Genomic DNA, 12,796 nt, shown 5'->3' with positions numbered 1-12,796 from the left:
TTGAGGGTGCATGGGAGTTTTCCCAACCAGTCTACATGTGTTTTGTGGACTTGGAGAAGGCATTCGACCGTGTCCCTCGGGAAGTCCTGTGGGGAGTGCTCAGAGAGTACGGGGTATCGGACTGTCTGATTGTGGCAGTCCGCTCCCTGTATGATCAGTGCCAGAGCTTGGTCCGCATTGCCGGTAGTAAGTCGGACACGTTTCCAGTGAGGGTTGGACTCCGCCAAGGCTGCCCTTTGTCACCGATTCTGTTCATAACTTTTATGGACAGAATTTCTAGGCGCAGTCAAGGCGTTGAGGGGATCTGGTTTGGTGGCTGCAGGATTAGGTCTCTGCTTTTTGCAGATGATGTGGTCCTGATGGCTTCATCTGGCCAGGATCTTCAGCTCTCACTGGATCGGTTCGCAGCTGAGTGTGAAGCGACTGGGATGAGAATCAGCACCTCCAAGTCCGAGTCCATGGTTCTCGCCCGGAAAAGGGTGGAGTGCCATCTCCGGGTTGGGGAGGAGATCTTGCCCCAAGTGGAGGAGTTCAAGTACCTCGGAGTCTTGTTCACGAGTGGGGGAAGAGTGGATCGTGAGATCGACAGGCGGATCGGTGCGGCGTCTTCAGTAATGCGGACGCTGTATCGATCCGTTGTGGTGAAGAAGGAGCTGAGCCGGAAGGCAAAGCTCTCAATTTACCGGTCGATCTACGTTCCCATCCTCACCTATGGTCATGAGCTTTGGCTTATGACCGAAAGGACAAGATCACGGGTACAAGCGGCCGAAATGAGTTTCCTCCGCCGGGTGGCGGGGCTCTCCCTTAGAGATAGGGTGAGAAGCTCTGCCATCCGGGAGGAGCTCAAAGTAAAGCCGCTGCTCCTCCACATCGAGAGGAGCCAGATGAGGTGGTTCGGGCATCTGGTCAGGATGCCACCCGAACGCCTCCCTAGGGAGGTGTTTAGGGCACGTCCCACCGGTAGGAGGCCGCTGGGAAGACCCAGGACACGTTGGGAAGACTATGTCTCCCGGCTGGCCTGGGAACGCCTCGGGGTCCCACAGGAAGAGCTGGACGAAGTGGCTGGGGAGAGGGAAGTCTGGGCTTCCCTGCTTAAGCTGCTGCCCCCGCGACCCGACCTCGGATAAGCGGAAGAAGATGGATGGATGGATGGACTATGTCTCCCGGCTGGCCTGGGAACGCCTCGGGGTCCCACAGGAAGAGCTGGACGAAGTGGCTGGGGAGAGGGAAGTCTGGGCTTCCCTGCTTAGGCTGCTGCCCCCGTGACCCGACCTCGTATAAGCGGAAGAAGATGGATGGATGGATATTTGTTTACTTACTATGGTATACTATTTAGGTATTATTTATTTGTTCACTGTTCTGTTACAGAGAACAAGAGAATGGGATAAAACTGCTATGGTATGAAAATGTCATGACTTGGACTTTGGCTTGGTTTGTTCTCCCGTGGTGCAAATGAACTGGACTGGTCAAGGCTTGAAGGTGCGTACATGATTTATTTAAACTATCAAAAAAGGAATAAACGAAAAGCGCGCACAGGGGCGGAGGTACAAAACTAGACTATAAACACAAAACTTGCACATTGGCAGAAACTATGAACAATTAAACAAAACACTAACTGTGGCTTAATAAACAAAAACTTACTTGGCATGGAACCGGCATGAAAAAAAGAGTAGCAAGGGTCATCAGGGTGTGGAGAGTGTGCAGGAGCGTAAATGCGGGGGTGTCGTCAGGACGAACAACAGAAAATGAATGAACTTAAATACTATGGACATGATTAGTGAAAGCAGGTGCGTGACTCAAAATGTGAAACAGGTGCGTGACGTGACAGGTGAAAACTAATGGTTGCTATGGTGACAAGAGTGCACAATGAGTCCAAACGTGGAACAGGTGCGTGACGTGACAGGTGAAACTAATGGTTGCTATGGTGACAAAACAAAACAAAAGTGCACAAAAAGTCCAAAATTTAAACCGAACATTACTAAAACAAAACATGATCACACAGACATGACAGAAAAGGGGTAGGATTAAATAAGCTCTGCTTCTTCCTACTCCTTTTTCGGACGTGCTGTAATGAAACAACTGGAATTGTGTGATGCATGACATTGTATCGTATGCATGTTCCAAATAAACTGAAATGAACTGAAATATGAAAATATGCGACGCATAATATGGCATACTTGCCAACCTTGAGACGTCCGATTTCGGGAGGTGGGGGGGGGGGGGGGGGGGGGAGTGGGGGCGTGGTTAAGAGGGGAGAAGTATATTGACAGCTAGAATTCACCAAGTATTTCATATATATATATATATATATATATATATATATATATACATCCTGAAAATATGCAAACAAATCTGTGTTTAGATAATTGATACTTCAAACTTGCAAAAATATAACATGAATATAACATAACTTGGCTTCTGAGAGCTTCAAATTGTAATGAATAAAATGGTAAAGTTGTTGATAAACAAGCAATTATTTTAATAATTAAATATGGTCATTTTAAATGAATTATTATGATAATTTAAAATTAATTATGTCAAATGTGTTTATTTTAATGTACCGGTATAATTCTATGGCTGGATGTAATAAGGAGTCAGAAAAAATACAAATAAAAATACACTTAATTTTGATGTTTTTAGCAAAATATTGTAAAAATGTATTTCTTTTTTTTTTTTTTTTAATTAATAAATATATTTATTTTTAGGTAAGATAAACATAATAATACAATGTATATCTAGTCTGGATGATTTAGTTCTTGTCACCCTGTTGTCCTCCTGTCTGAAAAAAGGCTGTCCTCACTCAGGAGCTGGAGGGGGCGTGGCCTCCAGCTCCGGCTGAAAATCGGGAGATTTTCGGGAGAATATTTGTCCCGGGAGGTTTTCGGTTGAGGCGCTGAATTTCGGGAGTCTCCCGGATCATTCGGGAGGGTTGGCAAGTATGTAATATGGAAACATGTTTGGAATAAACTCCAACCAATCACAAGAGGGTTTGCATCACAGTGTTATTAATGCACCAATCACAGGATGGTTTGCTTCACATTGTATTAATGCGGAAGTAGCGAGAAGAGTTTGCTGCCGGATTAGCTTCACATTATCACACAGTTTGGGCGAATCCAGCCCTCCTGATTAACAACATGCTTGGATTCAGTAAACCGACTTAAAGGTGTCTTATATGAAGTATCCCAATGTCTTCGGCGCATATAGTCGGGGTTAAAACTTAGACATTTGCACGGTAGGGGCGTTTGAGAAACAATAATAATAGCCAATTAGCATGCTATCTTGTCACGCTATGCTACAATACTAGCGCCAACGCCACTTTGACGTTAAACACAACCACTAATGTCGTTTTTAAGGATTACGAGCAGAAACAAGGCGAGCTAAATCATAATTTCAACATAAACAGCGCGCTCTTACTACAAAGGGTTTTTATTTTGGAGGGTAAGAAGTCCACCTGTCCGATAATGGGTGCACAGTTGTACACTCCTCAGTAGTTCTGTCTATGAAGTAAATCAACACTTACCTCAGTGCAAGAACATGGTCACAAAGCTTGTAAAACTGGCATCCGCAGCCTTTCTGGCACGTCGGCCGGTAGGGAAATGGGAATAGATGGGGATTAGGCACGGCATGGCAAGGTTAGGAAGGAGGGGGTGTGTGCAGCCTTCACCTTGTCTACATCGTGTGTGGTTGCAGCCTTATCCATTCATTTTTGTCCTCAAAATTCTACACACAATAACCCACGATGACAACGTAAAGAAAGTTGTTTATAGAATTTTTAGCAAATTTACTAAAAATAACATTTTTAAGTAGAGATGTCCAATAATCATACTTGCCAACCCTCCCGGATTTTCCGGGAGACTCCCGAAATTCAGCGCCTCTCCCGAAAACCTCCCGGGACAAATTTTCTCCCGAAATTTTAGGCGGACTCAGGTCCTTCACAATATAAAAAAAGCGTACCTGCCCAATCACGTTATAACTATAGAATGATGGAGGGCGAGTTCTTGGTTTCTTATGTGGGTTTATTTGTTAGGCAGTTTCATTAACGTCCTCCCAGCGTGGCAACAACACACAACAACAGCAGTCACTTTTTTTGTATACCGTAAAGCAGTTTGTCTGCCGTAAACAGCAATGTTGTGACACTCTTAAACAGGACAATACTGCCATCTAGTGCATTTGATGAAAGCACTTTTGTGCGTGCCACACAGCAATGCATCATCAGAGAGGGTGTTCAGCATGGTTCGAAAAATAGTGACAGAGAATAGAACAAGGATGGACAATTCAACCCTTAACTCAACAATGAGTAGATGAGTGTTATGTGTGTGTATATGTGTAAATAAATGAACACTGAAATTCAAGCATTTATTTTATAAATATATATATATATATATATATATATATATATATATATATATATATATATATATATATGTATGTGTGGGAAAAAAATCACAAGACTACTTCATCTCTACAGGCCTGTTTCATGAGGGGGTTCCCTCAATCATCAGGAGATTTTAATGGGAGCATTCACATACCATGGTTTATATAGGGCACAGAGTGGGTGGGTACAGGCTGGTGTAGGGGCGTGGTGATTGGCTCATGTGTTACCTAGGAGGTGTTTCCGTCTGTGGCGGCATGCTGATACAATTTCGCTGCGTTTGTTGAGGGATGACAGGTCTGGACGGTATATGATAAACAGTTTCTCTTTCAAGCATAGGTTGCATCTTTTATTACCACTATTGTAAGGTGTGCTGGATGGAAGAATTTGCCATGTTATTGAATATTCAACATTATTGTCTTTGAGGTCCCAAATGTGTTTGCTGAGTTCTGTGTGACCTCAAAGACAATAATGTTGAATATTCAATAACATGGCAAATTCTTGCATCCAGCACACCTTACAATAGTGGTAATAAAAGATGCAACCTATGCTTGAAAGAGAAACTGTTTATTATTTACCGTCCAGACCTGTCATCCCTCAACAAGCGCAGCGAAATTGTATCAGCATGCCGCCACAGACGGAAACACCTCCTAGGTAACACATGAGCCAATCACCACGCCCCTACGCCAGCCTATACCCACCCACTCTGTGCCCTATAGAAAACCATGGTATGTGAATGCTCCCATTAAAATCTCCTGATGATTGAGGGAACCCCCTCATGAAACAGGCCTGTAGAGATGAAATAGTCTTGTGATTTTTTTCCCACACATACATCTATTGCGCTCTACTACGGTATCGAGCACTATTTTTTGGATAACCTTATTAAGACATATATATATATATATATATATATATATATATATATATCTACATCCTGAAAATATGCAAACAAAACTGTGTTTAGATAATTGATACTTCAAACTTGCATAAATAAATATTAAGGAATATAACATAACTTGGCTTCTGAGAGTTTCAAAATGTAATGAATAAAATGCTAAAGTTGTTGATAAACAAGCAATTATTTTAATAATTAAATATGGTAATTTTAAATGAATTATTATGATAATTTAAAATCAATGATTTCAAATATGTTTATTTTAATGTATAATTCTATGGCTGGATGTAATAAGGAGTCACGAAAAAATACAAATAAAAATACAATTAATTTGGATGTTTTTAGCAAAATATAGTAAAAATGTATTTATTTATTTATTTTTTTAAATTAATAAACATATTTATTTTTAGGTAAAATAAACATAATAATACAATTTATCTCTAGTCTGGATGATTTAGTTCTTGTCACCCTGTTGTCCTCCTGTCATGAAAAAAGGCTGTCCTCACTCAGGTCCGCATGGAGCTGGAGGGAGCGTGGCCTCCAGCTCCGGCTGAAAATCGGGAGATTTTCGGGAGAATATTTGTCCCGGGAGGTTTTCGGGAGAGGCGCTGAATTTCGGGAGTCTCCCGGAAAATTTGGGAGGGTTGGCAAGTATGATATATATATATATATATACATACAGGTAAAAGCCAGTAAATTAGAATATTTTGAAAAACTTGATTTATTTCAGTAATTGCATTCAAAAGGTGTAACTTGTACATTATATTTATTCATTGCACACAGACTGATGCATTCAAATGTTTATTTCATTTAATTTTGATGATTTGAAGTGACAACAAATGAAAATCCAAAATTCCGTGTGTCACAAAATTAGAATATTACTTAAGGCTAATACAAAAAAGGGATTTTTAGAAATGTTGGCCAACTGAAAAGTATGAAAATGAAAAATATGAGCATGTTCAATACACAATACTTGGTTGGAGCTCCTTTTGCCTCAATTACTGCGTTAATGCGGCGTGGCATGGAGTCGATGAGTTTCTGGCACTGCTCAGGTGTTATGAGAGCCCAGGTTGCTCTGATAGTGGCCTTCAACTCTTCTGCGTTTTTGGGTCTGGCATTCTGCATCTTCCTTTTCACAATACCCCACAGATTTTCTATGGGGCTAAGGTCAGGGGAGTTGGCGGGCCAATTTAGAACAGAAATACCATGGTCCGTAAACCAGGCACGGGTAGATTTTGCGCTGTGTGCAGGCGCCAAGTCCTGTTGGAACTTGAAATCTCCATCTCCATAGAGCAGGTCAGCAGCAGGAAGCATGAAGTGCTCTAAAACTTGCTGGTAGACGGCTGCGTTGACCCTGGATCTCAGGAAACAGAGTGGACCGACACCAGCAGATGACATGGCACCCCAAACCATCACTGATGGTGGAAACTTTACACTAGACTTCAGGCAACGTGGATCCTGTGCCTCTCCTGTCTTCCTCCAGACTCTGGGACCTCGATTTCCAAAGGAAATGCAAAATTTGCATGGTTGGGTGATGGTTTGGGGTGCCATGTCATCTGCTGGTGTCGGTCCACTCTGTTTCCTGAGATCCAGGGTCAACGCAGCCGTCTACCAGCAAGTTTTAGAGCACTTCATGCTTCCTGCTGCTGACCTGCTCTATGGAGATGGAGATTTCAAGTTCCAACAGGACTTGGCGCCTGCACACAGCGCAAAATCTACCCGTGCCTGGTTTACGGACCACGGTATTTCTGTTCTAAATTGGCCCGCCAACTCCCCTGACCTTAGCCCCATAGAAAATCTGTGGGGTATTGTGAAAAGGAAGATGCAGAATGCCAGACCCAAAAACGCAGAAGAGTTGAAGGCCACTATCAGAGCAACCTGGGCTCTCATAACACCTGAGCAGTGCCAGAAACTCATCGACTCCATGCCACGCCGCATTAACGCAGTAATTGAGGCAAAAGGAGCTCCAACCAAGTATTGAGTATTGTACATGCTCATATTTTTCATTTTCATACTTTTCAGTTGGCCAACATTTCTAAAAATCCCTTTTTTGTATTAGCCTTAAGTAATATTCTAATTTTGTGACACACGGAATTTTGGATTTTCATTTGTTGCCACTTCAAATCATCAAAATTAAATGAAATAAACATTTGAATGCATCAGTCTGTGTGCAATGAATAAATATAATGTACAAGTTACACCTTTTGAATGCAATTACTGAAATAAATCAAGTTTTTCAAAATATTCTAATTTACTGGCTTTTACCTGTATATGATATGTGTGTGTATGTTACTCATCAGTTACTCAGTACTTGAGTAGTTTTTTCACAACATACTTTTTACTTTTACTCAAGTAAATATTTGGGTGACTACTCCTTACTTTTACTTGAGTAATAAATCTCTAAAGTAACAGTACTCTTACTTGAGTACAATTTCTGGCTACTCTACCCACCTCTGAACATAAGATGTGGAATAATATGGATGCACTGTAAGTGGAGTGCACACATGTACTACACAACACGAGAGGATTTAATAAAGATTTATTGTTAGACTTAGACAAACTTTAATGATCCACAAGGGAAATTGTTCTTTTTTAAAAAAAAAATGTTTTTACAGCCGTGATCAAAAGAGTGCATTCATCTCTAATTTGACACATACAGTAAGATGACACATCCAAAGTGGAACTTGGAAATAATCAAAACGTTGATTGATCCATACGTCCATTTTAATAAGAACAGCCATAACTAACAGGACAAAGTTTTGCTGCGTGTTCCTTAAAGCCTCCATCCTCCGTCGATGATGTGCTCGGTGCCAGTCACATAGGCCGACTGCGGGAGGGCAAACGGCACACATTAACACCAAACAACTAATATTTTGTATTTTGTAAATTAAAATTAATATTTATATCGGTCACATCAGCAAATTATCCATGTATGGTTGAAATTTACCCAAAGTGCCATTGTCGTCATAAGCTCTTTCTTTTTCCGCGACCGGCTCGTAAATGCACACGCTGTTGCCATTTCTAATACAAAGTAGCGTACAGTTCGAACTCACATCTGTCGGTAAACTCTATGGAAGCGCTAAAACTACAACAAGATCGCTATCAAAGTGGAGGCACGTAAATAAGACCGCCCACAAAACGACGCATCCTGAAGACACGGTCAAAAAAGCGACTTGAAGATGATGTGTAAAACATCATCTATGCAACATTTTGACCAAAGAACCACCATTACATGTTATGTAGACCACAAGGAAGTCTTTTACATGTAGAAAAAAAATCACAATATCCATCCATCCATCCATCCATCTTCTTCCGCTTATCCGAGGTCGGGTCGCGGGGGCAGCAGCCTAAGCAGGGAAGCCCAGACTTCCCTCTCCCCAGCCACTTCGTCCAGCTCTTCCTGTGGGACCCCGAGGCGTTCCCAGGCCAGCCGGGAGACATAGTCTTCCCAACGTGTCCTGGGTCTTCCCCGCGGCCTCCTACCGGTCGGACGTGCCCTAAACACCTCCCTAGGGAGGCGTTCGGGTGGCATCCTGACCAGATGCCCGAACCACCTCATCTGGCTCCTCTCGATGTGGAGGAGCAGCGGCTTTACTTTGAGCTCCCCCCGGATGACAGAGCTTCTCACCCTATCTCTAAGGGAGAGCCCCGCCACTCGGCGGAGGAAACTCATTTCGGCCGCTTGTACCCGTGATCTTGTCCTTTCGGTCATAACCCAAAGCTCATGACCATAGGTGAGGATGGGAACGTAGATCGACCGGTAAATTGAGAGCTTTGCCTTCCGGCTCAGCTCCTTCTTCACCACAACGGATCGATACAGCGTCCGCATTACTGAAGACGCCGCACCGATCCGCCTGTCGATCTCACGATCCACTCTTCCCTCACTCGTGAACAAGACTCCGAGGTACTTGAACTCCTCCACTTGGGGCAAGATCTCCTCCCCAACCCGGAGATGGCACTCCACCCTTTTCCGGGCGAGAACCATGGACTCGGACTTGGAGGTGCTGATTCTCATCCCAGTCGCTTCACACTCGGCTGCGAACCGATCCAGTGAGAGCTGAAGATCCTGGCCAGATGAAGCCATCAGGACCACATCATCTGCAAAAAGCAGAGACCTAATCCTGCAGCCACCAAACCAGATCCCCTCAACGCCTTGACTGCGCCTAGAAATTCTGTCCATAAAAGTTATGAACAGAATCGGTGACAAAGGGCAGCCTTGGCGGAGTCCAACCCTCACTGGAAACGTGTCCGACTTACTGCCGGCAATGCGGACCAAGCTCTGGCACTGAGCATACAGGGAGCGGACTGCCACAATCAGACAGTCCGATACCCCATACTCTCTGAGCACTCCCCACAGGACTTCCCGAGGGACACGGTCGAATGCCTTCTCCAAGTCCACAAAACACATGTAGACTGGTTGGGCAAACTCCCATGCACCCTCAAGGACCCTGCCGAGAGTATAGAGCTGGTCCACAGTTCCACGACCAGGACGAAAACTACACTGTTCCTCCTGGATCCGAGGTTCAACTATCCGGCGTAGCCTCCTCTCCAGTACACCTGAATAGACCTTACCAGGAAGGCTGAGGAGTGTGATCCCACGATAGTTAGAGCACACCCTCCGGTTCCCCTTCTTAAAGAGAGGAACCACCACCCCGGTCTGCCAATCCAGAGGTACCACCCCCGATGTCCACGCGATGCTGCAGAGTCTTGTCAACCAAGACATCCCCACAGCATCCAGAGCCTTAAGGAACTCCGGGCGGATCTCATCTACCCCCGGGGCCTTGCCACCGAGGAGCTTTTTAACTACCTCAGCAACCTCAGCCCCAGAAATAGGAGAGTCCACCACAGACTCCCCAGGCACTGCTTCCTCATAGGAAGACGTGTTGGTGGGATTGAGGAGGTCTTCGAAGTATTCCCTCCACCGATCCACAACATCCGCAGTCGAGGTCAGCAGAGCACCATCCTCGCCATACACGGTGTTGATAGTGCACTGCTTTCCCCTCCTGAGGCGGCGGATGGTGGTCCAGAATTGCTTCGAAGCCGTCCGGAAGTCGTTTTCCATGGCTTCCCCGAACTCCTCCCGCGAGTTTTTGCCTCTGCGACCGCTGAAGCCGCACACCGCTTGGCCTGTCGGTACTTGTCCGCTGCCTCAGGAGTCCTATGAGCCAAAAGAACCCGATAGGACTCCTTCTTCAGCTTGACGGCATCCCTCACCGCCGGTGTCCACCAACGGGTTCTAGGATTACCGCCACGACAAGCACCAACTACCTTGCGGCCACAGCTCCAATCAGCCGCCTCGACAATAGAGGCGCGGAACATGGTCCATTCGGACTCAATGTCCAGCACCTCCCTCGTGACACAATATGACCCCTTTAATTGGGACGCGGTGCAGTTCTACATCACTGCAAAGTATTTAAACATGTACTGTAAACACAGGAAAAATGGAGACCGTATTTTCTAGGACCATAGGGCACACCGGATTTAAGGCGCACTGCCGATGAGCGGGTCTATTCAGGTCTTTTTTCATACAAAAGGCGCACCGGATTATAAGGAGCATTAAAGGGATCATATTATGATTTGTTTCTAAATGTAAAACACTATCTTGTGGTCTGCATCAGTGTTTTTCAACCACTGTGCCGCGGCACACTAGTGTACCGTGAGATACTGTCTGGTGTGCCGTGGGAGATGCAAACCAGTAATTGTAATCCGCAAATGTGCCAAGTGTCTGTGCTGTCTAGAGATCGGCAGAGTAACCGTGTAATACTCTTCCATATCGGTAGGTGGCAGCAGGTAGCTAATTGCTTTGTAGATGTCGGGAACATGGTTTGTCGTGATCACAATATGCAGACGACAGCGGGAGGCAGCGTGCAGGTAAAAAAGGTATCTAATGCTTAAACCAAACATAAAGAAGCTTAGGGAAGGCTATGCAAAACAAAGCTAAAACCGAACTGGCTGCAAAGTAAACAAAATCAGAATGCTGGACGACAGCAAAGACTTACAGCGTGTGGAGCAGCAGACGGCGTCCACAAAGTACATCCGTACATGACAATTAACAACAAAATACTAAATCCCACAGGAAAACACCCAAAAACTCAAAATAAGTCACGATGTGATGTGACAGGTGGTGACAGTACACCTACTTTGAGACCAGAGCTATAGTGATGCATGCTTGGTTATGGTTTGAATTCATATCCAACAATTGCGAGAACGACTTTTTACTGTCAATATCGGCTGCTGAATTTCATTTTTTTAATGTTTTCTGCTGGTAGTGTGCCTCCGCATTTTTTTCAATGAAAAACATGTGCCTTGGCTCAGAAAAGGTTGAAAAACACTGGTCTACATAACATGTAGACCAGTAAGTTCATAACTTTTATGGACAGAATTTCTAGGCGCAGTCAAGGCGTTGAGGGGATCTTGTTTGGTGGCTGCAGGATTAGGTCTCTGCTTTTTGCAGATGATGTGGTCCTGATGGCTTCATCTGTCCAGGATCTTCAGCTCTCGCTGGATCGGTTCGCAGCTGAGTGTGAAGCGACTGGGATGAGAATCAGCACCTCCAAGTCCGAGTCCATGGTTCTCGCCCGGAAAAGGGTGGAGTGCCATCTCCGGGTTGGGGAGGAGATCTTGCCCCAAGTGGAGGAGTTCAAGTACCTCGGAGTCTTGTTCACGAGTGAGGGAAGAGTGGATCGTGAGATCGACAGGCGGATCGGTGCGGCGTCTTCAGTAATGCGGAAGCTGTATCGATCCGTTGTGGTGAAGAAGGAGCTGAGCCGGAAGGCAAAGCTCTCAATTTACCGGTCGATCTACGTTCCCATCCTCACCTATGGTCATGAGCTTTGGGTTATGACCGAAAGGACAAGATCACGGGTACAAGCGGCCGAAATGAGTTTCCTCCGCCGGGTGGCAGGGCTCTCCCTTAGAGATAGGGTGAGAAGCTCTGCCATCCGGGAGGAGCTCAAAGTAAAGCCGCTGCTCCTCCACATCGAGAGGAGCCAGATGAGGTGGTTCGGGCATCTGGTCAGGATGCCACCCGAACGCCTCCCTAGGGAGGTGTTTAGGGCACGTCCGACCGGTAGGAGGCCGCGGGGAAGACCCAGGACACGTTGGGAAGACTATGTCTCCCGGCTGGCCTGGGAACACCTCGGGGTCCCACAGGAAGAGCTGGACGAAGTGGCTGGGGAGAGGGAAGTCTGGGCTTCCCTGCTTAGGCTGCTGCCCCCGCGACCCGACCTCGGATAAGCGGAAGAAGATGGATGGATGGATGGATACATAACATGTGATAGGGGTTCTTTGGTCAAAATGTTGCATAGATGATGTTTTACACATCATCTTCAAGTTGCTTTCTGATAGTCGCTTCAGTATGCACCGTTTTGTCTTAATTACGTATATATGCCTCCACTTGGACGGCGTCTTCTCCCCGTCATCTTTGTTGTAGCGGTGTAGCGTGCAAGGACGGGAGTGGAAGAAGTGTCAAAAGATGGAGCTAACTGTTTTAATGACATTCAGACTTTACTTCAATCAATAACGGAGCA

General features: G+C 45.2%; 2 protein-coding genes across 5 annotated transcripts in view; both read right to left on the bottom strand.

Annotated features, from left to right (window-relative positions):
- The window catches only part of LOC133624458 (sodium/hydrogen exchanger 9B2), a 61,648-nt gene extending 57,984 nt beyond the window's left edge, over window positions 1-3,664 (bottom strand). For both annotated transcript variants that reach the window (XM_061988028.2, XM_061988029.2), the window contains exon 1: window positions 3,521-3,664. The gene's annotated coding sequence lies outside the window, so the exon portion shown is untranslated. The remainder of the gene's footprint in view (window positions 1-3,520) is intronic.
- Window positions 3,665-7,973: 4,309 nt separating this feature from the next.
- bdh2 (3-hydroxybutyrate dehydrogenase, type 2) overlaps window positions 7,974-12,796 on the bottom strand; it is a 54,889-nt gene continuing 50,066 nt past the window's right edge. For all 3 annotated transcript variants that reach the window (XM_072916438.1, XM_061987754.2, XM_072916439.1), the window contains one exon: window positions 7,974-8,094. In XM_072916438.1, coding sequence (XP_072772539.1) covers window positions 8,041-8,094 — 54 coding nt within the window. In that variant the 3' untranslated portion in view covers window positions 7,974-8,040. The remainder of the gene's footprint in view (window positions 8,095-12,796) is intronic.

The sequence above is a fragment of the Nerophis lumbriciformis genome, linkage group LG27 (genome assembly GCF_033978685.3).
Source record: "Nerophis lumbriciformis linkage group LG27, RoL_Nlum_v2.1, whole genome shotgun sequence".
NCBI lineage: Eukaryota > Metazoa > Chordata > Actinopteri > Syngnathiformes > Syngnathidae > Nerophis > Nerophis lumbriciformis.
The sequence above is the reverse complement of the archived record's forward strand: the minus strand, read 5'-3'. Positions and strand labels throughout refer to the sequence as shown.